The 19867-nt window shown below is 35.2% G+C and overlaps 2 protein-coding genes across 3 annotated transcripts in view; one reads left to right on the top strand and one right to left on the bottom strand.

The window, feature by feature from the left end:
• Positions 1–19867, top strand: part of AP3B1 (adaptor related protein complex 3 subunit beta 1) — a 235939-nt gene that overhangs the window by 50379 nt on the left and 165693 nt on the right. For both annotated transcript variants that reach the window (XM_020902680.2, XM_070468579.1), the window contains exons 4-7: positions 1871–1966; positions 2569–2729; positions 4953–5019; positions 17035–17217. In XM_020902680.2, coding sequence (XP_020758339.2) covers positions 1871–1966; positions 2569–2729; positions 4953–5019; positions 17035–17217 — 507 coding nt within the window. The remainder of the gene's footprint in view (positions 1–1870; positions 1967–2568; positions 2730–4952; positions 5020–17034; positions 17218–19867) is intronic.
• On the bottom strand, positions 8011–9426 carry LOC110143135 (peptide chain release factor 1-like, mitochondrial). The gene is made up of 2 exons (XM_070468578.1): positions 9134–9426; positions 8011–9084 (listed from the first exon to the last, which is right to left on the bottom strand). The coding sequence occupies exons 1-2, from the start codon at positions 9390–9392 to the stop codon at positions 8201–8203; spliced, it is 1143 nt and encodes a 380-aa protein (XP_070324679.1). The 5' UTR covers positions 9393–9426; the 3' UTR covers positions 8011–8200.

Here is a 19867-nt window from a genome sequence, read left to right as displayed (position 1 = left end):
GGTTTAGTTTTTAAGATTTTGTGGATCTATTCAACAATGAAGAGTAACTGGAAATATGTTTTTTTGTTAAGTTCACCTATAACCCTGTCAATATACTACAGACAAATTGATATTACCTTGAAATGGTGTGTTTAGCATTTTTATTAGTAATGATAAAGTTGTAGAAAGTATGTTCATTAAGTTTTCACTCTTGTTCCTGCAATTGTGGAGAATAGCAAAATAGGTTGGATTATAGATTATAGAACTAAAATTATCTGAGGAAGGTGCCATGATGTATTGAATTTAAGTTGAAAATTTCTGTAGGCATGTGTAAGGTACTGCCCTCCTTTTAAAAGACCTCACTAGGACAATTATTCAAGTGTGGATTGATTTAGTCAGTAGTACATTTGGAAAAAGTATATGGTTTTAATCAAGAATTAGTTGTCTCAGTAGAAGCACCTCATCTGGAACAAAATCTTAGCTAGTGTGTCTTGCTTAGACTTCATTTGTAGCTTCGAGTGCCACGCTGAACAGAATATAGACAAATTGGGGTGAATTCAGAAGGGAACAAGCAGGATGGTGAAGGAACTCAGGACACTGCTGCCTGTGTCAGGAGCAGCTGAAGCCTAAGGGAAGAAGGCTGTGGCTGTCCTGCGCTTGGTTGCTCAGTCACGTCCTGCTGTGAACTCATGGACTCTACGGCCCGCCAGGCTCCCCCCGTCCCTGGGGTTCTCCAGGCAAGAATGCTGGAGTGGGTTGCCATTTCCTTCTCCAGTGCATGAAAGTGAAAAGTGAAAGTGAAGTCGCTCAGCCGTGTCCGACTCTTAGCAACCCCATGGACTGCAGCCCACCAGGCTCCTCTGTCCATGGGATTCTCCAGGCAAGAGGACTGGAGTGGGGTGCCATGCCCTCCTCCAGGGGATCTTCCCAACCCAGGGATCAAACTCAGGTCTCCCGCTTGCAGGTGAGTTCTTTACCATATGAGCCACCAGGGAAGCCCTGGCAGTTGTCCCTGAAGAAATCCACATTGGTTCCTATGATGTAAAGTATGGCCCAATATACTACTGTTTTCCTTTTCAGCATCGATTCCAGCTGTTTCTAGCTACTTCCCCTTCTTTCCCATGCTCTTTGAACATTCCATAGACCTTTAGATATGTACTATGGACATATATCAGAAAATTAATCAGGCAGTGGTATCTGAAGATATTTGAAAAGGGAGAGACAAGCTGAAAGCAGTGTCATAAGGAAGCAGTTGATGAATTTCAACTCAGATTTCAATTTTCGGTTAATTTTTCTGCTCATCATAATTTTGTTATAAATTTAGTGATTTAATTGCCTTTGAAAACAGTTTTCAGAACACACTTCCATCCGTCTGGAATTTTTATTACATTTAATTGATGCTGTTGTCACACATTCTTTTGGAGCCGAAAATATCATGTAAGGTCTGTTGGAATCTGAATATTATCATAGAATCAGAGTTGCATTTCAGCACCTTTTGACAGATGAGGAAATGTAAGTTTCCATACCATGTAGTTGGTTAGTTGACAGAACCCAGGTTCCATATATTATTTGTATCCCTCATTTTGAAAATACTTTTGCATTTTAGTTAATGTTTTAATACTCTTCTATGAGTTTTGCTCAGGAACTTTTTTTCCCTTCAAGAGGAAGGACACCTTGATAGGATGTTGCTGTTACAGATTAGATTAGTAAAATCCTTACTTCACAAACTTTTTCTGTTTCTATTAATTATATTATCTTTATTTTATAGCGTAGGCTATGAGCAGGTTCCGTTACTTAGTTCAGGAAAGTTGAGAATGGATTTTTGTATAGACAGTATTGAATGTTTAGTTTTCACTCTGGCTAGGATTAAATGGTTTTTTCTTTTTCACAGATCAAGAAGTTAGTGTATGTTTACCTGGTCCGATACGCTGAAGAGCAGCAGGATCTGGCCCTCTTGTCCATCAGCACTTTTCAGCGAGCTCTGAAGGTAAACGATAGAGTGAGCAGGCAAATAGCTGCAGCATTTCTGCACAGCTGAAGGTGTGTCATTTAAAGAAGTGGAGCAATAATCCTCTCAATGGTGCAGCCATGTTTTGAAAGAGTTAAAAGGCCTCTCACTGTGCCTATTCAATACCCTTGGAAAATAATTTATATAATCAACTGGGCTTTGCCTTTAGGTTCCTTTAAGTTCAATGTAATCATTATTGTGCATCAAAGAATTCTTCATCATTACACTGACTTGTTGAAAGTATAGAAAGAGGGGGCATGAGTTTTTTTTAAAGATAAAATTAATGACCTGCAGCATTTTATTATTATGAAACTCTTAAAAACCCCCCATGTTTGGTAATATATGATCAAGTAGAATTATCAACATTACTTTGCTTATTAAAACATTATTCAGAGAAAGAAACATTTTATTTCTCTTTTTCTTTAGCCATTTCCATATACTGGTTATTTATTTTAAATTAAGTACCTTTTTTTTGCTATCATTGTGTTATATCCTAAAAGCACCTGTTAACTGTGTCATAATAATGTGTTTGAAATATTGCACGCTTGAAATTTTGATGAATATTTTTGTACTGTTTTTAGGACCCAAATCAACTAATTCGTGCAAGCGCTTTGAGAGTTCTGTCAAGTATTAGAGTGCCAATTATTGTACCTATTATGATGCTTGCCATTAAGGAAGCGTCTGCTGATTTATCACCATACGTTAGGAAGAATGCAGCCCATGCAATACAGAAACTGTACAGGTTGGTACCTTATAAACAATACCAAAGATCCCTAATATTGCATGGAATGTTAAAACCCATGGAGGCATGTTTTATTTGCTCATATAATAGTCTGACCTTAAACTAAGTAAGTAAACTCAGTGACCATGTTTCTTTCTCCCTTGCCCACAAACATTCTTTATGCATCTTCTGTTTTATTTTGGTTATTTTGAGAGCCTTTGCAAGGTTTGTACTTGTGAGCCTGTTAGGGACAGTGATATTTTATGGATTTTATAACTTAAAAATAATCAGATATTGAATGATCCATTTATACAGTCTCATTACACATACATGTATGTTATTAGAAAATTAAGATTTTTTTCCTCTTATTTATTGTAGGGTAGAGTCTAAAGCTTGTTATCTTCTCAGCTCACTTTGTTACCCCTTCATCCATCTTTGGTCCTGCTATTTCCTTCCTTGCTTTCTTCTTTTCCAGAGCCGTTTTATTAAATACTGTTGAAATACTGATTTTTAAATATAGCACCATACTATATTTATGTGATATATATATTGTATATGGTATAATTATATATATTGATAGATATATATACACATATATATGGTACCTTGATCTCTGTAGAAAATATATTGCTTAAATAATTATTATCTTTCATAATTTGGTATTATTTTTGGTTACCATTTATTTCACAAGCTTTTATCAAAATCATTTTGTGTTTTTGGTGTGGTGCTATATGCATAAGATGTATGAAAACATTAGAGGATGTAGTATCACATTTTGAGGGAAAAAAATCAAACATATGCCAAATAATTAGAGCAATCTATAATTGAGTAAGGTATTGCTATATAGTGAATATGTATATACAAAGACACAATGACAGTGCCTTTGACAGGGTAGAGCTCAGAGACTGTCATATAGGGTTTCTTAAAGTAAAATAGAAATGGGGTTAGTTGGGAAAGATGAGAGAAGGGAGAGTGGAGCTGGAATTTGAAAGAATTTAAAGGTTTGAGTGTTCCGATAATTATGTGCTTAGTCACTTCAGTAGTGAGACTCTTTGTGACCCTATGGACTGTAGCCCACCAGGCTCCTCTGTCCATAGGATTCTCCTGGCTAGAATACTGGAGTGGGTTGCCATGCCCTCTTCCAAGGTAATTATAAATCAGATAATTATAATGATCAATAATAAACTTATATGTTTATGAAAAGTGAAACTCTTTCCTAATTGTCAAAGTCACCTCATGTTTTGTAGTTTTTATCCTTTCTATTTATTAACTTACAAAATAAGATCAAGGCTCACTATGACAGTTTAAAGGCCCATCACTGGGCTCCATGTTACCTCTCTCTGTCTTGAATTTACAGTCTCGTAGCTCAGTACTGCCTATTAGTCCTCTCCATAAAATGTTTCTTATCATTAATCATCTCTTGTTCCTTTTTTAGTCTCTACCTAGAATATTTCCTACTTTTTCAGTTCTAAAGTCAAGTTAAGATTCATCTGAGATGTCACATCCCAAAAGAAACCCTCCGCAACCTTCCTGCCTCCATTAGTGTTCTTTATCCCCATAATCCCTTATCCATATCACCATTGTGACTTATGATTATGTTTGGGATTATTTGTACTAGATTGTCTTACTTCTCTTTGTAGACAAATTGTTTAGTTTCTCAGTAAATGAACAATTGAATTCTGTGCTAGGAAGAAATTATTATCAATATTTCGGTGTGTAAAGCTGGTATTAAGATGAATCTGTCACTTCTATACATATGTGAGCTTTTGTTTATATTTTTTGGTTTTAGATGGCAGGTTTTATTATGCATGTCTCCCATCAGTAAACTAGAATGATACAAAATTCTTATTTGGAAATTTCCATGTGTTTCTTTTTGACAGTTAGGTATCCATGGTCAAAAATGATTCCTATTTTGTTATTTTCCCCTAGTTAAAAAAAGATTTTGTGGTTTAACTAATTACTTTCTTAAGGTTTTCAACTTCATGAAGAAGTGGAAGTGGTTTTGTTCTTTAACTATTTTCTTAATGGTTTTGATATTTGGGTTTAATTAATATGAGCAACTTTAGATAGAATAGGGAAAATCAACTTATTCCACTTTAAATTTGTTTTCTGCTTGTTTCTATCTATAGTCTTTTTCTCCCCCCCAACTTAAAAAATTTTTCATATTCTTGAAATGATTAGCCTCATTTAAAGTTAGAAATAAAGGAAAAAATTAATGTAAATTTTTTTCTTTTTATATTTTAGCCTTGATCCAGAGCAGAAAGAAATGTTAATTGAAATAATTGAAAAACTTCTGAAGGATAAAAGCACAGTAAGTAATATCTTTTCATGTCTAATAAAATTGTGCTTTATTTACATAATATTATTTTACTATCATATATATGATATAATTCTTATAGAATAAAAAGGCGTTTGCTCCTTAGAAGGAAAGCTATGGCAAACCTAGATAATATATTAAAAAGTAGAAAAATCAGTTTGCCAACAAAAGTTTGTGTTGTCAAAGCTATGTTTTTTTTCCAGTAGTCCTTATAGATGTGAGAGTTGGACCATAAAAAAGGCTGAATGCCAGAGAATTGATGCTTTGAAACTGTGGGGCTGGAGAACTCTTGCGAGTCCTCTGGACTGCACGGAGATCAAACCAATCAATACTAAAGAAAATCAATGTTGAATATTCATTGAAAGAACTAATGCTAAAGCTGAAGCTCTGATACTTTGACCACGTGATGCGAAGAGCCAGCTCATTGGAAAAGACCCTGATGCTGGGAAAGATCGAGAGCTAAAGGAGAAGAGGGTGGCAGAGGATGAGATGGTAGGATGGCATCACTGACTCAGTGGACATGAGTTTGAGCACACTCTGGGAGATAGTGGAGGACAGGGAAGCCTGGTATGCTGTAGTCCATGGGGTTGCAAAGAGGCAGACGTGACTTAGCAACAGAACAACTACAAATAGACTTTGAAATTATATAAATATTAATGGAGCTCATTAAAATCTTGAAAAATAAAAATGTCCAGGTAAAGAGAAAAGATCCATTTGGAATTTTAATTTGTTACATATTTCTTCATGAGAGTCTGAAGAAGAGCTAGTTGGGAAAAGACTATTCTTTCTTTAACCTGTGGCTAACTTGTTGACTGCTTTTGAGGCCAACTTTTTTTTATTTTAAACAATGATTTACTAGGATTTTTAAAGGCCGAATCAGTTGAAAGCAAATAATTGTTTTAAAATGTATTCAGTATTAAAGAGATAATGAAAAATAGAGGAGTGTGTTTTAGTATTATAAATGTGTTATTTTTTTTTCTTAGATACTAAAATGTTTTTGTATGTGTAACACTGTTTTATTGGCTGGTTAGAATGATCTTTCTGAGCAAATTCCCCATCTTTTGGGAATGTGCATGTCTCTTTCTCCTTTCTATTCCACTCCTATTCTTTATGTATAGTGACATGATAATGAGATCTAGAAATAATGGTGATGCATGGGATCTATGAGCAGACCTCTGGAGGAGTTGGTGTAATGGTATCTTTGATTGAGTCCTCTACACCCATCTGTATGGCATAAAACTATTAAAAGGATTCCAGCTCATTTTAGGAAGACATCACCCAGGTGCATGCATATCTGTTTATAGAAGCCAATATAGCAACCACTAGTCTCATCGCTAACAGTCGGGCATGACTGAGCGACTTCATTTTTACGCATTGGAGAAGGAAATGGCAACCTACTCCAATGTTCTTGCCTGGAGAATCCCAAGGACGGGGGAGCCTGGTGGGCTGCTGTCTGTGGGGTCGCACAGAGTTGGACACGAGTGAAGCGACTTAGCAGCAGCAGCAGGGGCAGCCTTGTATTGTGCTCAGTCGCTTGGTCATGCCTGACTCTTTGTGACCCTGTGGACTGGAGCCTGCCAGGCCCCCTGCTCATGGAGTTCTCCAGGCAAGAATACTGGAGTGGGTTGCCGTGACCTTCTCCAGGGGATCTTTCCGACCCAGGGATCGAACGCAAGTCTCCTGCATTGCAGGCAGATTCTTTACCATCTGAGCCACCAGCAAAGCCAGACTATAGCTGTTAATATATGGCTTAGTATACAGTCTGTCCTGGAGAATGCTCAGTGTGTATTTGAGAGGAATGTATGTTCTGCTGGCTTTTGGGTGGCATGTTCTGTAGATGTCTTTTGGGTCTAATTGGTTTATAGTATTGTTCAAGTCTTCTGTTCTTTGTTGATCTTCCTTCTTGTGGCTCATTAAAAGTGAAATATTGAAGTCTACTGTTAACTATAGAGCTGTCAGTTTTGTCCCTGCTTACTTTGTATATTTGGGAGCTCTGATATTTGGTGCCTCAGTTCAGTTCAGTCGCTCAGTTGTGTCCGACTCTTTGCGACCCCATGAATCACAGCACGCCAAGCCTCCCTGTCTACCACCAACTGCTGGAGTCCACCCAAACTCATGTCCATTGAGTCAGTGATGCCATCCAGCCGTCTCATCCTCTGTCATCCCCTTCTCCTCCTGCCCTTAATCTTTCCCAGCATCAGGGTCTTTTCAAATGAGTCAGCTCTTTGCATCAGGTGTCCAAAGTATTGAAGTTTCAGCTTCAGCATCAGTCCTTCCAATGAACACCCAGGACTGATCTCCTTTAGGATGGACTGGTTGGATCTCCTTGCAGTCCAAGGGACTCTCAAGAGTCTTCTCCAGCACCACAGTTCAAAAGCATCAATTCTTCAGTGCTCAGCTTTCTTCACAGTCCAACTCTCACATCCATACATGACCACTGGAAAAACCATAGCCTTGACTAGAAGAACCATTGTTGACAAAGTAATGTCTCTGCTTTTTAACATGCTGTCTAGGTTGGTCATAACCTTCCTTCCAAGGAGTAAGCGTCTTTTAATTTCATGGCTGCAGTCACCATCTGCAGCGATTTTGGAGCCCAAAAAAATAAAGTCAGCCACTGTTTGCACTGTTTCCCCATCTATTTGCCATGAGGTGATGGGACCGGATGCCATGATCTTAGTTTTCTGAATGTTGAGCTTTAAGCCAACTTTTTCACTCTCCTCTTTCACTTTCATCAAGAGGCTCTTTAGTGCTTCTTCACTTTCTGCCATAAGGGTGGTGTCATCTGCATATCTAAGGTTATTGATATTTCTCCTGGCAATCTTGATTCCAACTTGTGCTTCCTCCAGCCCAGCTTTTCTCATGATGTACTTGGCATATAAGTTAAATAAACAGAGTGTACTTATAATTGTTTTTTACCTTCCTTTTGGCATTATAAAATGTCTCAATCTCTCGTAACAGTTTTTATTTATTTATTTTTTTTTCCCAGCCAGACTCACGATTTTATTGTATGTTTTCTTACTTAATACATTCAGAGACTTATATAAATTAGCTATTTATTAAAAATGTTACTCTCAACTGTGTTAACTCATGTGGTTCAAGAGAATACTGTATATACACAACCTGATTTGCTGTAACAATTTTCAGAAGCTATACAAATCTTTAGTAACAAATCAACTTAAACTTTTTTGGAAATAATTTCTACTAAAGATTCGTAATTAGCATAGTCCTTCAATGACTGTACAAGTTCATCCAGTAGGTACTCTCCTTGCATAAAAGTTTCAAGATCATGAAGTGACTTGTTTATTCTGTGATCTGTGACCCGGTTCTGTGGAAAATTATATGTTCTTATTTTCTCTGACCTTCCTTTTGTGCCAATCTGAATCTTCCTAGCATTGTATCGTTTACTTGTTTCTTCTTCTAGCTGCAGGCTGTACAGTTTTGCACGTAACTTTTTCATAGCCATCTCTTTATTTTTCAGTTGAGATCTTTCTTGTTGGCATTCGGAAACAATACCCGTTGGGAGATGAACGATCCGGACAGCACTGTCCGTGGTGTTCACATGCTGCCCCCCAGCTCCACTGGCTCGCTTAGTATCAATCCTCAAATCCTTAGGATTAATCACCAGGTTAATCTCGGTGGGCTGGGGTAAGATGGCCACAGTCATGGTGCTGGTGTGGATGCGGCCTTGCTTCTCTGTCCTGGGCACTCTCTGGACTCTGTGCACACCTCCTTCAAACTTCATGTGCTTATAGGCTTCTGAACCCCCAATGCTGGCGGACGCATGTCTAAGGCCACCTATTTCACTTGGAAAATATTCCAGGGTTTCAAAATGCCATCTTTTAAATGCAGCATACTGCTGATACATATCAAATATCTCTGAGGTAAACAACATTGCCTCCTGACCCCCAACTCCTGCAGTTACTTCCAGGATCAAATCATTTTTATCTGTTTCTTCTGAGGGAACCAAAAGTAAGATAATCTGATGCTTTAATTGAACTATTTCTTTTTCACATGAAGTTATTTCATTTTCGGCAAGTTTCCTTAAGTCCTCACTTTCATCTTACAAAATATACCTCCTCTTTCCTCTATCTGACGGACAACATGCAGCCATGCAGCAGGTGCTGGGTCTCCTGCAGCTCCTGCTCCTTGTCGCTCAGAAGTTTGGCCGCCGCCACCAGCTCAGGCCGCCTGACCTGTAACTGGGCTTCAGAGCCTACCTGGCGCTCGAGGAAGGTCCGCAGAGGTCCACCGCGTGCAAACAGCTCCTCCAGGGGCAGGTTACTGCAGCTTAGGTGTCGGCAGGCCGGGACAACATCCCGGCGGGCCCAAAAGCTCCGAAAAACATTCCAAAGGAACGGGGAGCGCATAACTACAGCCAGTCCACCATGGCAGACAAGACCCGGAAGTCATAACAGTTTTTAAATTCTACTTTGTCCTGTTTAAGTACAACTTTCTTAAAATTGCTGTTTACATGATATATCTTTTTCCTTCTTTTTATTCTCAATCTGTTGGTATTTTTTAATCTAATGTGTGTCTCCTGAGATCTATATAAAGTTGAATCTTGATATTTACTCTGGTCTGACTGCATATGCTTTTTGATTAGATGGTTTAATCCATTGATATTAATTCTTACTATAATATAGTTGATTTATAGCTGCCATTATGTTTTTCTGTGTCTCATGTCTTTTTTTGTTTGTTATTCCCCCTTCACTACTTTTTTTTAATATCCATTGTATATGATGTGTATGAGAACTCTTTTAGTGATATTTTTCACTAGGTATTTTTGAAAATACTGTATTTACCTGAGACTGTACTGGAGACTAGATAGCAAATTTCTTTTAGTCAATAATGTAGCAGGAATCTTTATTTCTTCTGTAGTGGTTGGAGTAATGAAGACAGAGAAAATAAATTTGATTCCTTTTTGTCTTTTGTATGGCATCCTTGTTGTATCCTTCTAGCCCCAAATACGAAATCAATATTATTGATATTGTGGATAACTTGATTTTGGTAATAATAAAAAAACATTTAGTTTCTTCTGTCTTGAAGACGTTTGCCAAGTACTGTGAAGAATACTAAGATCTGTAAGAAACAGATCATTTATTTTAAGGTAGTTTGCCATGATTTCTGCTACATAATAAGCTAAAGAAATTAGTTTCTTGGCCTAGAAATGAAATCTCCATATATAATATGTGCATGTCTTCTCAAACAAGATGTAGCATGTCACAGGTAACAACTACCTTCTTTGAAATTAAACAGAATTGTATTTGAGCCTGAAGTTTTACCACTTATTAGCTATATATTAGGGGCTTCCCTGGTGGCTCAGAAGTAATGAATCCACCTGCAGGGCAGGAGAGGCGGGTTTGATCCCTGGATCGGGAAGTTCCCCTAGAGAAGCGGAGAACATCCCCTTCTCCCTGGAGAAGAAATAACAACCCAGTGCAGTGTTGTTGCCTGGGCAATCTCATGGATAGAGGAGCCTGGCAGACTGCAGTCCATGAAGTCCCAAAAGAGTCAGACACGACTTAAGCGACTGAGCAATAGCTATGTATTAAGCCTTCATAAATTTCAGCTTTCAAATTTTTAGACCTTATAATTTCCAGTCTATAAAGTTTTTGTTTGTGTTGAGAAAGTTATTGTATATAAAATCCTAAGCACAGTGCCTGACACCATAAAAGGAGATTAATAAGAAACAAACGACTCAAAAAGGGTTATAAAGAATATACTTTCTTTGTAAATTTATAATGTCTGCTCTTGGGTTCTGACCACTTATTTCCAAAATACAATAGAAAAAGCATTGTACTTGTTAATAGTAGGTATTTAGTATTTGTTGAATAATTGTGAGAATTAATTGGCTATATTCCTGGTGAAGGTAATTAGGTATTTACTATTATCTTCAGTGTTTTGCTTCCCAAATGGTGTGTGTCATGCTCTGTTCATGGGCAGACGGGTCCTTTGGCAGTCTTCTCATTTGTGAGGTGCTACGTGTCCTAAAGTGTATACAGGATATGTTTATTTTTAAAAAATTAGAGAAGAACCTATATCTGTTTTCTATCCATATGAAACAGGAGTAGTTTATCCTGAATTCTCTAATTCCAGAGCAGAAGCACACAGTTTTCCAGTGTCCTACCTTTTCATGTCAATATTTGTAACTTCCTTTTCCAACATTAAGAAATGTGACTTACATTATCCACTACACATTCACTTACTCAGTCCTGGAATGCAGATAAAGTATTGTTTCAGAATTGCTGGCATGTACTCTGTGAAGAGTAGTGAGATGGGGACTACTAATTGAGTTAAATGTTGGTTTAGAATTATGTTTATCATTAGCCTTACTTCTTTGAATGCTGTTATAAATCGAAATTGCGTTAACATTGCATGGTTGAACTTGTTATATTGGTATAGAAGAAAGCTATTGATTTTCTGTATGGTGATTTTATATTTTGCTTCTTTACTGAATTCTTTTATTGTTTGATTTAGTTTTATCTTTCAACAGTCATTGTTTCATTCCAGAAAATAAATCATATCATTTGCAAATAGAGATAACTTTACTTTCTCTTTTCTGATACCTATGACTCTAATTTTTCTTGTCATAATTAATTATATTGGTGTATAACTTTAGTACAGGGTTCAGTAGTGGCGGAGATGGTGAGCGTCCTTGCCTTGTTTCAGTTTAAAGGAAATGCCTGTAATGTGTGTGTATTAAGCAAGATGCTGACTCTGAGGATTTTCTCTTTTAGTTTTGTCTGGTATGTCAAGGTCAGTTTTTTTCCTGGTACCCAGTGAGGCTTGTTACAGTATAGATTTAGAATTTATGTTATTTCTGGCAAAGTGTTGTTGCTGTTGTTAAGATTAAGTTTTAAATACTAATTCTGTTCAACTCTTACCTTTTCTTCTTCAGAGATTTCAATTTTCTTTAAGTTGGATCTTCTTTGCTGCCTTTACTTCTTTATCTCACTTTCTTTCTCTTGGTTCTTTTTGTACTTTTCTTAAATGCCCCTTCCTAAATTTTTATTCAGCTATTTTCTGCCAGGGGCATTTTGAAGTTTAATCAATATGTCTGGTTATTTCTTTTCTGGTTTCAATCTTCTGTTTCTTCCTGTTGTCTTTTGTTCATTTCTGTTTTATGATTTTCAGTTTCACTTCATTTATGTGATCTTGAAATGCTTCTTTCAGGCAAGTTAATTCATTTTGAAGTGTTGTGTGACAGCTGTTTGTTTGCTTCATCATGGATTTTTTTTTTGTGGATAATTTTCATCAATTGTTTTGATTTTCATCTTCTGCTCTGAGCTACCAGGAATCTTTTTGTAGTGTGTTCACACATAGGCGCCTCTCTTTCTCTCCGCTTCTGCTTTCAGTTCTCTCTTACGCCCATGTCTGACTCTCGTCTGCTTCTCTTCTGGCCAGGTACTTCACACTATCGTAGATCTTTGTAAGGTGTGTGGTGCATACATGACAGATACCTCTGATTTTAGAACTTATTTTCTACTTACATGTAATTAAAGTTTGGACATTCCAAAGAATTTTAGTGTTGTTTAGAGCTTGGATTTTAATCTTTTTGCTTTCTCTGACTTTGCGTTGAGAGATTCACGTTTCCCCAGGTAACATTAACTTTCTACCCAGTATTTAAGTTGTCTACCCAGTATTTAAGTATTTATATTTTGTGAATGTTTTCTGATTATTTTTTCATTTGTATGCTTATAATTTGATGTAAAAATATTGAAAATGTTATGATATCTATATAGATATTTATGGATCTTATCTTTATTATTACTTTTTCTTGCCAGATAGAATATATTGAAGTGATATAGCTATATTTATTCCCCACTAGCTAATAGTGTTAGCATTAATATTTAAAATAAAAACCCTAAATCATTTTTGTTTAAAATTTCCTCATTAAATGATCCAAATTTATTTTATTTCCACATTTTAAAAGGAGTTTATGCTGTCAGCAGGAGCTTTTTGGGATCATGATGATAATGATGATGACATTGCTGTTGCTGCTGATAAATGTAATTTTGAAAGGTGTTAATATGTTTAAGAACTTTATTTAATTTCTGTTGATTTTGAGATCTACCTTCAGTTGCTTCTTTTAGTCTAAAGGAAGATTTTCTTGAAATTGATTTTTTCAAAATTAGTTGTGTCATTCTGATTTTAAGAAAAGGTAGAAATAAAAAGCCTATTAAAATAGAATTGTTTTTCCCTTTTACTAGAGAAATACGTGTATTTGTCATATGAAGAGCCCTTTCCCCAAAATAAGTCACTTTGGGTTTAGGAATACAGGTATGGTGGTACAACTAGAAAAGCATTTAGAATTACTTAGAGAACGGTTTTAGTCTGAAGGTCTCTGTTGGACTTCCCTGCTGGCTCAGCTGTTAAAGCGTCTGCCTGCAACATGGAATACCCAGGTTCAATGCCTGGGTCAGGAAGATCCCCTGGAGAAGGAAATGGCAACCCACTCCAGTACTCTTGCCTGGAAAATCCTATGGACGAAGGAGCCCCGTAGGCTAAGTCCATGGGGTCTGTGTCTGTAAATTTTAAAAGATGTAATAAGAGCTTACCATGTCAGTGCAGTTAAGGGAACATTTTTATTTATACTTGATCATACAGTCAACTTTATATTATTTAATATAATTTCTTTATTGTATTTTCCTAGATTTACCAGTTTCATCATATTTTCTCTATTTAACATATCCTGAACACTTCTTTTCTTTACTGAAAACCTTACCAAATGTTTGGATGTGTAAATTCCTTTTTAAAATTTATAACACTTTCTTGTTTTTCTTTAAAATGTAGAAATTTTTATTTATTGAGCAATTTAAGCTTTGTGGTGAACCTTCTTTCTTTTATTTAGAACACCTCAAAAGCAAAGTGGTATTTATTTCCTTTTTCTTTCAGGTTAATTTTAAAGAAATCCTTTTGTAGCATTTAACTTTCTAATAGAAAATGGCTTCCTAGGAAAACAAATTAGATCAGTGCCTACTGAAAATTTGAGTTGTTTATTTATATTTTTTTGGTGACAAAGTTTCTTCTCCTTAATTTAGCTACAAAATGATGTTTAATGAATATGTTGGTAGTTCATAGCTAAGCTGTGGGGGTAAGACACCATTTTATAAGTTATTGATTTAATGTTAGTAAAAGCTTCACTGTTGTGGGCAAAAACACACCTCTGAGTTTGTGCACATGTTTTATTGTGATAGATCTATTATCCAGCTATTAGAAGATAAATGACTGATCTTTCCCATTTTCCATGCCTCAAGAAAATTGAAATAAGAAGGGGAATATCATTTGGGCTGTATGATTAGGGCAGGTTGGATGGCCATTAATTTAAGAGAAGAAAATCTTGGCAGCACTGGCCAACTTATACCATATTATCAATCAAACCTTGATGCACTTCTTGTGATGACCCAGCACTCTCAGGTTTTTCCAGCGTTAATTAGAATTCATGACAAAATAGATGCAAGGAAACGTTTTGTACCCTTCATAATTTTATAGAAAATTTATTGTTATTAGAGGAACCATTTGCTTAGTGTGATTTTTTTCATTACCAGCTTGTCAACTAGCATAGATAATCTGGAGAAAATATGAACTCCATAGATGGAGTGTCACTTTTGTTGATGGTTCATGTAGTTTACCTTGGAGCACAGCTAATGGCTGAAGTTCATAGCAACAGCACAGAAAAACGTGGCAACCAAGGGAAGATAAATGAACCATGTTTATTGCTTTAATATAAAAAATACATAAATGGAAAACTGCATTTGAATTTGATGAGCTCATTGCTAGTTTCGTTGGAGTGATTTATTTTTCCCCTTATATAAAAAGCTACTATTGACACAGTGAGATGGAAATTAACTGTCTGTTTTTGGGAAACCAATATTTTTGGTTTTTAAATCTCAATAGATCATTTTATTTTAATTCTGTAGGTTTTTATAGAATATTGAACATTTACTATACCAGAATTATCAATTCTTCTGGCAGTGTTTAGGCTGGGGTCAACTGTTAAAACCATATGATAAATGAAATATCTAAAATCATCAGAAAAAAGATGAGTTTTTAATATTTTTCGTAGTTACTTTTGTGTTTTCATAAACTTTACCTGAACTTAAACAATTTTTTTTTCAGTTTTCAAGGTGTTTATTAATTCTGTAGAACTATTTTATACCTGTAGGTCTTGTTTTGATAAATTTAGTACCATGTGGGAGCTGATTTTCCATTTAATTGTTTGGTGTCTAAACATGATTGAAAAAAATAATCTCTAGGTTTAGGCAAAATAACTTGATTTTACATAGTAGTCCTTAAATTCAGACTTTGTTGAGTTCCCATTTTGGTTTCATATATTACTTTATTCTAAGTGATATTACTCATTTTTGTACTTTAACACCCTGACCAGTTAAAAAAATATAGCTTAATTAATATGATTGACATATATAAAATATATGTAAATAATAAATGTTTCACAAATACCATGTTATTCTGTAGTTTGATGTCATAAACTTAGTTGTTTAAGAGATTTTTAAATGATAATAGTTCAATCTTTTAGAAATATTATTACTGAAGAGTGATTTGTACAGACGACATCAAAATGTGGAGTTGAAAACACAAACATAACTTCCTTCCCATATCAGTAGCAAATAGAAAATTATACGTATAATACATTTTTATTTAGTTCACACAAATAATCAATTCTTTGCTTTTTCGATTGAGGTGCATACATGCTGGGACCAGCAGGCACCAGTACTTGGGCAGGGCTGGAGTCAATAAATGCAGCTTCACGTTTATACTGATTGGTAATTCATAAAATCCCCACAGGACTGGAAACTTGTTTAGCATAATAGCAAGTCTATATTCTGAGCTGTTTTCTTTCAATTGTATTGTTGGTTGCATATTAATAAACTAAATGTCAGCCAAGTAGAGGGACAAACAATAAAAATATGAATATCACCGTATCTAATATTTTTCAAAAAGTACCATTTCAGTAAGTTTTATTTCTATTTAATTGCTTATTTTAAGACATTGGGGAAATTTTAGATACTAAAGTGAAGATCCCTAGTGTTCAGAAAGAATATGATATTAATTTATTTTTTCAAAACCATATTATATTGTTGGCTAACTCTAGACATATTAGTGATACATATATAGAAGTATTTGTCTATTATATATTCTGCTTAGCTTGTATCTTTATGCTAAAGAAATCTTAATTTCATCACTTTGCAAGAACATGACAATTCCAAAACAGCATTTATGTTTCATTAACTGGTCTTGGAGAAAAGCTTCCTTTTATTGGTACTATCTTATTTCAACTTACATACATTATTTTATAAATAATAATAATGTTTTAAAATTGTAGCCAGTATTTTCTTGGAAATAAATTATGTTGATAGAAATTAACAGGTTGGTTAAAATGTGTAAGATTTGAAAGTGTTTCTGTTCTAAAGACATTTATGAGTTGAACATACATTTTAAGATAGATTCATTGTAGATAGCAGCTCTGACTCAATGGACATGAATCTGAGCAAACTCCGGGAGACAGTGAAGGACAGGAAGCCCGGCATGCTGCATGCAGTCCATGGGGTTGGAAAGAGTCAGACATGACTTAGTGACTGAACAACATGGTAAAATTGTCATTCTCATTTTAAACTGACATGATATGGTCTTTGTTATTGTACTGAGTAATTAATCTTTAGAGTTTTGGTAAGGTTTAAAAATGAAAACTGCCCATAATTAATATGTCTAATCCATGTATGAACAATCCATTGAAATTTAACCTGATGAAATAAGAAATATAATTTCTAATACTAATACTTCTGATTCTGAGCGTTAGCTTTTCAGATATGTTTTAGCTATCAATTTTATTCTTTCAGGCAGTGACTCTTCAAAATTTATTTGTTAGTCAAATAACTGATCACTTTAAATACTGATTGCCATAACACTGATTGCATCTCTAATGCCCGAGTAGAATCTTTGATGGGAGGAAAACGTTTTTTAATGAGTTACTATTTCTTTCTTTTCTAGCTGGTGGCTGGCAGTGTTGTCATGGCTTTTGAAGAAGTTTGCCCGGATAGAATAGATCTCATTCACAAGAATTACCGCAAACTATGTAATTTACTAGTTGATGTAGAAGAGTGGGGACAGGTTGTCATTATCCACATGCTAACTCGATATGCTCGTACACAGTTTGTCAGTCCTTGGAAAGAGGTAAGTGTTGAATAATCTTATACTTACACAGTATACTAAGAAAATGGATGAGGTTTCTAAAATGTGTGCAAAGATGTAAGAGTAGGAAAATATAAAAATCTGCATGTTTAAGGAAGACTAATTTTTTTCATGTTCTTTTGGAAAGCAGAAAACCAGTATAAATGCATGGATAATTGTTCATTGTTTTGGCACTGATTGATGCATGTTTAATGGCATAGCGAATAAACTTTTGGTATGAGGCCTGGCAAGAGGCCCTTGTTGGGAACAGCAGCTTGATAAAGTGTTGGCAGTGACATTGCTAAATCATGGATTGTTTTGGTTATTTGTTAGTTTCACACTTTTGATTCCCAACTGTTCCAGGTACTCACTTGTAAAAGTAGATAATATGATTCTAACATATGTGAATTTATACCAAAGATAATTTTGCACCTTTACAGGTAAATCGTTTTTGAACTCAACTACTTTTTACTAGTTTTATGTTTCTAGAATGTCTGTTTTACTTTTTTCACTTAAGCTGGTAGAACGTTAGTAAAATTAATAATTACGTCTACCTTACAGTGAAGTTGTTTCCTTTGTGCTGATGAACTTTAGCAGCATACCTTACTTTTTTCTACATGAACAAGTTAGAAAGCCTTGTTACATGGTTTGCAGTGGAAATCTCTAAGTGTATATTTAAGATTTAGGGTAAATTTTAATTTATTTACAGAAATCACTAAATATTATAAAATAGCACTTGCATTCATTCTGTACTTAATGATATTTCTGTCTTTTTAAAAAGCAGTGTTATAGATTTAAAAAAATAAAAAAAAATAAGCAGTATTATAGATTTTAAAAACAGAATGGAAAGTAAAAGACCAGATACCACCCAATTATGTCATAGTGGTTTTTACACAAGCTTATGAATAGGCTTTGGTTGAATGTTCAGGACTAATTGCTTTTGTTAATTATTACAGTGAGAGAAAGACATATCAAAAGGGAAAAATGTTTATAATTCTTGCTTCAGGTGATGTATCCAGTTTTCAGATATTTAAGAAGTTTAAATGTTTAAAATATTTATCAGTGTTTTCTGCATTTACTAAGTATTTTTGCTGTTAAAAAATATTTAAAATTTTAAAAAATATATCTGTAACCAAAAGGCTATTTGTAATATTGACTTCATCTTAATTTTGACATTTAAAAGGTGATTGGGTTATTCTACTTAAAATTCAAAGGAGATTTTAAACTATTCATGTGTAAACATCTAATGCCACATAGAGCTCTTAGACTGATGAAATTTTATCTTTGAACAAACTAAAATTCTGAAGGCAGTTTTGCTGGATTAAGCAGCATGTCCATGCTGCAAGTGCCTTGACCCTTTCCTGCCAGTGGTAACTCGGAAGAGGAATTTTTTGTGGCTAATAGCTACAGCTGTCTGTCTGATTTCAGCCAGTCACTTTCCAGAACGCTATTCATATTTTTTTCCCCTGTTTTATAAGATTATAGGTTATTTTACCTTACCTAGATATTGTCACTATTTAAATTTTTTAAATTTTACTTTCCTGTCATCATCAAATCATTTTCAGTGACTGTATGCAAGTGATCCATGCTTTATCATTATGTAGAATCTAGAGTTTTAAAAAATGTATTTTTCTTACCTTCTAAAAATAGGTTTTCAAATATCTGTTTTTGTAATTGTCTGTGTCTCTATTCCTTGAATTTTATTTTATTTTATTTTATTTTAGGTAAAATCAGTTGTTAAAGCTATTCACAAAGCCCAACAGTTAAAATCTACACTGCCATATATATTTACTCTTTTGACAGATTATTTTAAAAATTGATACTGTAGTGCATTCTCTGTCTTTTCATGTGTAACTCTGTGAACATTAATTTTTACAAACATGAGATGAAGTCTGATCGTTGTTATGGGTGCACTGGAATTGGACTACCTCATTTCCTTGCCACTTCTTTGCAGTCTGACGTTGGCGTTACTCTAAATTCAGTAGGTTAGTAGACAGATTCTGTAGTTGCCAGCCATGCAGCTCTGTCCTCAGGAAGCTAGCACTGCTTCGGGAGCAACCATGAGGGTCGTTGGGGAGGGTGGGCAGTGCTACTCCTGGGAATCTTGCCACCATTCTGAGTGGAGCAGCTTCACCTTTGCTTGCCTTTCATAGGCAGCTATGTGTATTGATTTCCTTTGAGAAAGGCTCCTTGGCTTAAGAAATGGAAAGAAAGAAAACCACTTAAATAGAACATTTGGAAGGGTGTAGCTAACTATAATCGTGTATTTTTTAAAATTATAGAAGCAATTGAAGCACATGGTGAAATAAAAATCAGTCTTCTCATAGTTCATTCCTTTATATATATTCACTCATGACTTTTAAATTAAAATATATATTTTTTGCTCACTTTAGTAAGTTACTGACTGTTTGAAATTCCATGAACTGTAACCCACCAGGCTCCTCTGTCCATAGAATTCTCCAGGCAAGAACTCTGAAGTCGGTTGCCATTCGTTCTCCAGGGGATCTTCCTGACCCAGGGATCGAATCCAGGTTTCCTGAATTGGAGGCGGATTCTTTACTGTCTAAGCCACCAGGGAAGCCCTGTTCTAGTCAAAGCTAATTTTGAAGCCTCCTCCCCAATCCTTAGTGCACAAACATTACAATTAGCTAAC

This window comes from Odocoileus virginianus, chromosome 6, assembly GCF_023699985.2.
Source record: "Odocoileus virginianus isolate 20LAN1187 ecotype Illinois chromosome 6, Ovbor_1.2, whole genome shotgun sequence".
Lineage (NCBI taxonomy): Eukaryota > Metazoa > Chordata > Mammalia > Artiodactyla > Cervidae > Odocoileus > Odocoileus virginianus.
The sequence above is the reverse complement of the archived record's forward strand: the minus strand, read 5'-3'. Positions and strand labels throughout refer to the sequence as shown.

Coding starts and splice junctions, on each gene's coding strand:
- LOC110143135 (XM_070468578.1), bottom strand. CDS start 9,392: ATGCGCTCCCCGTTCCTTTGGAATGTTTTTCGGAGCTTTTGGGCCCGC. Junction 9,085..9,133: donor GACCCAGCACCTGCTGCATG/GCTGCATGTTGT, acceptor ATATTTTGTAAG/ATGAAAGTGAGGACTTAAGG.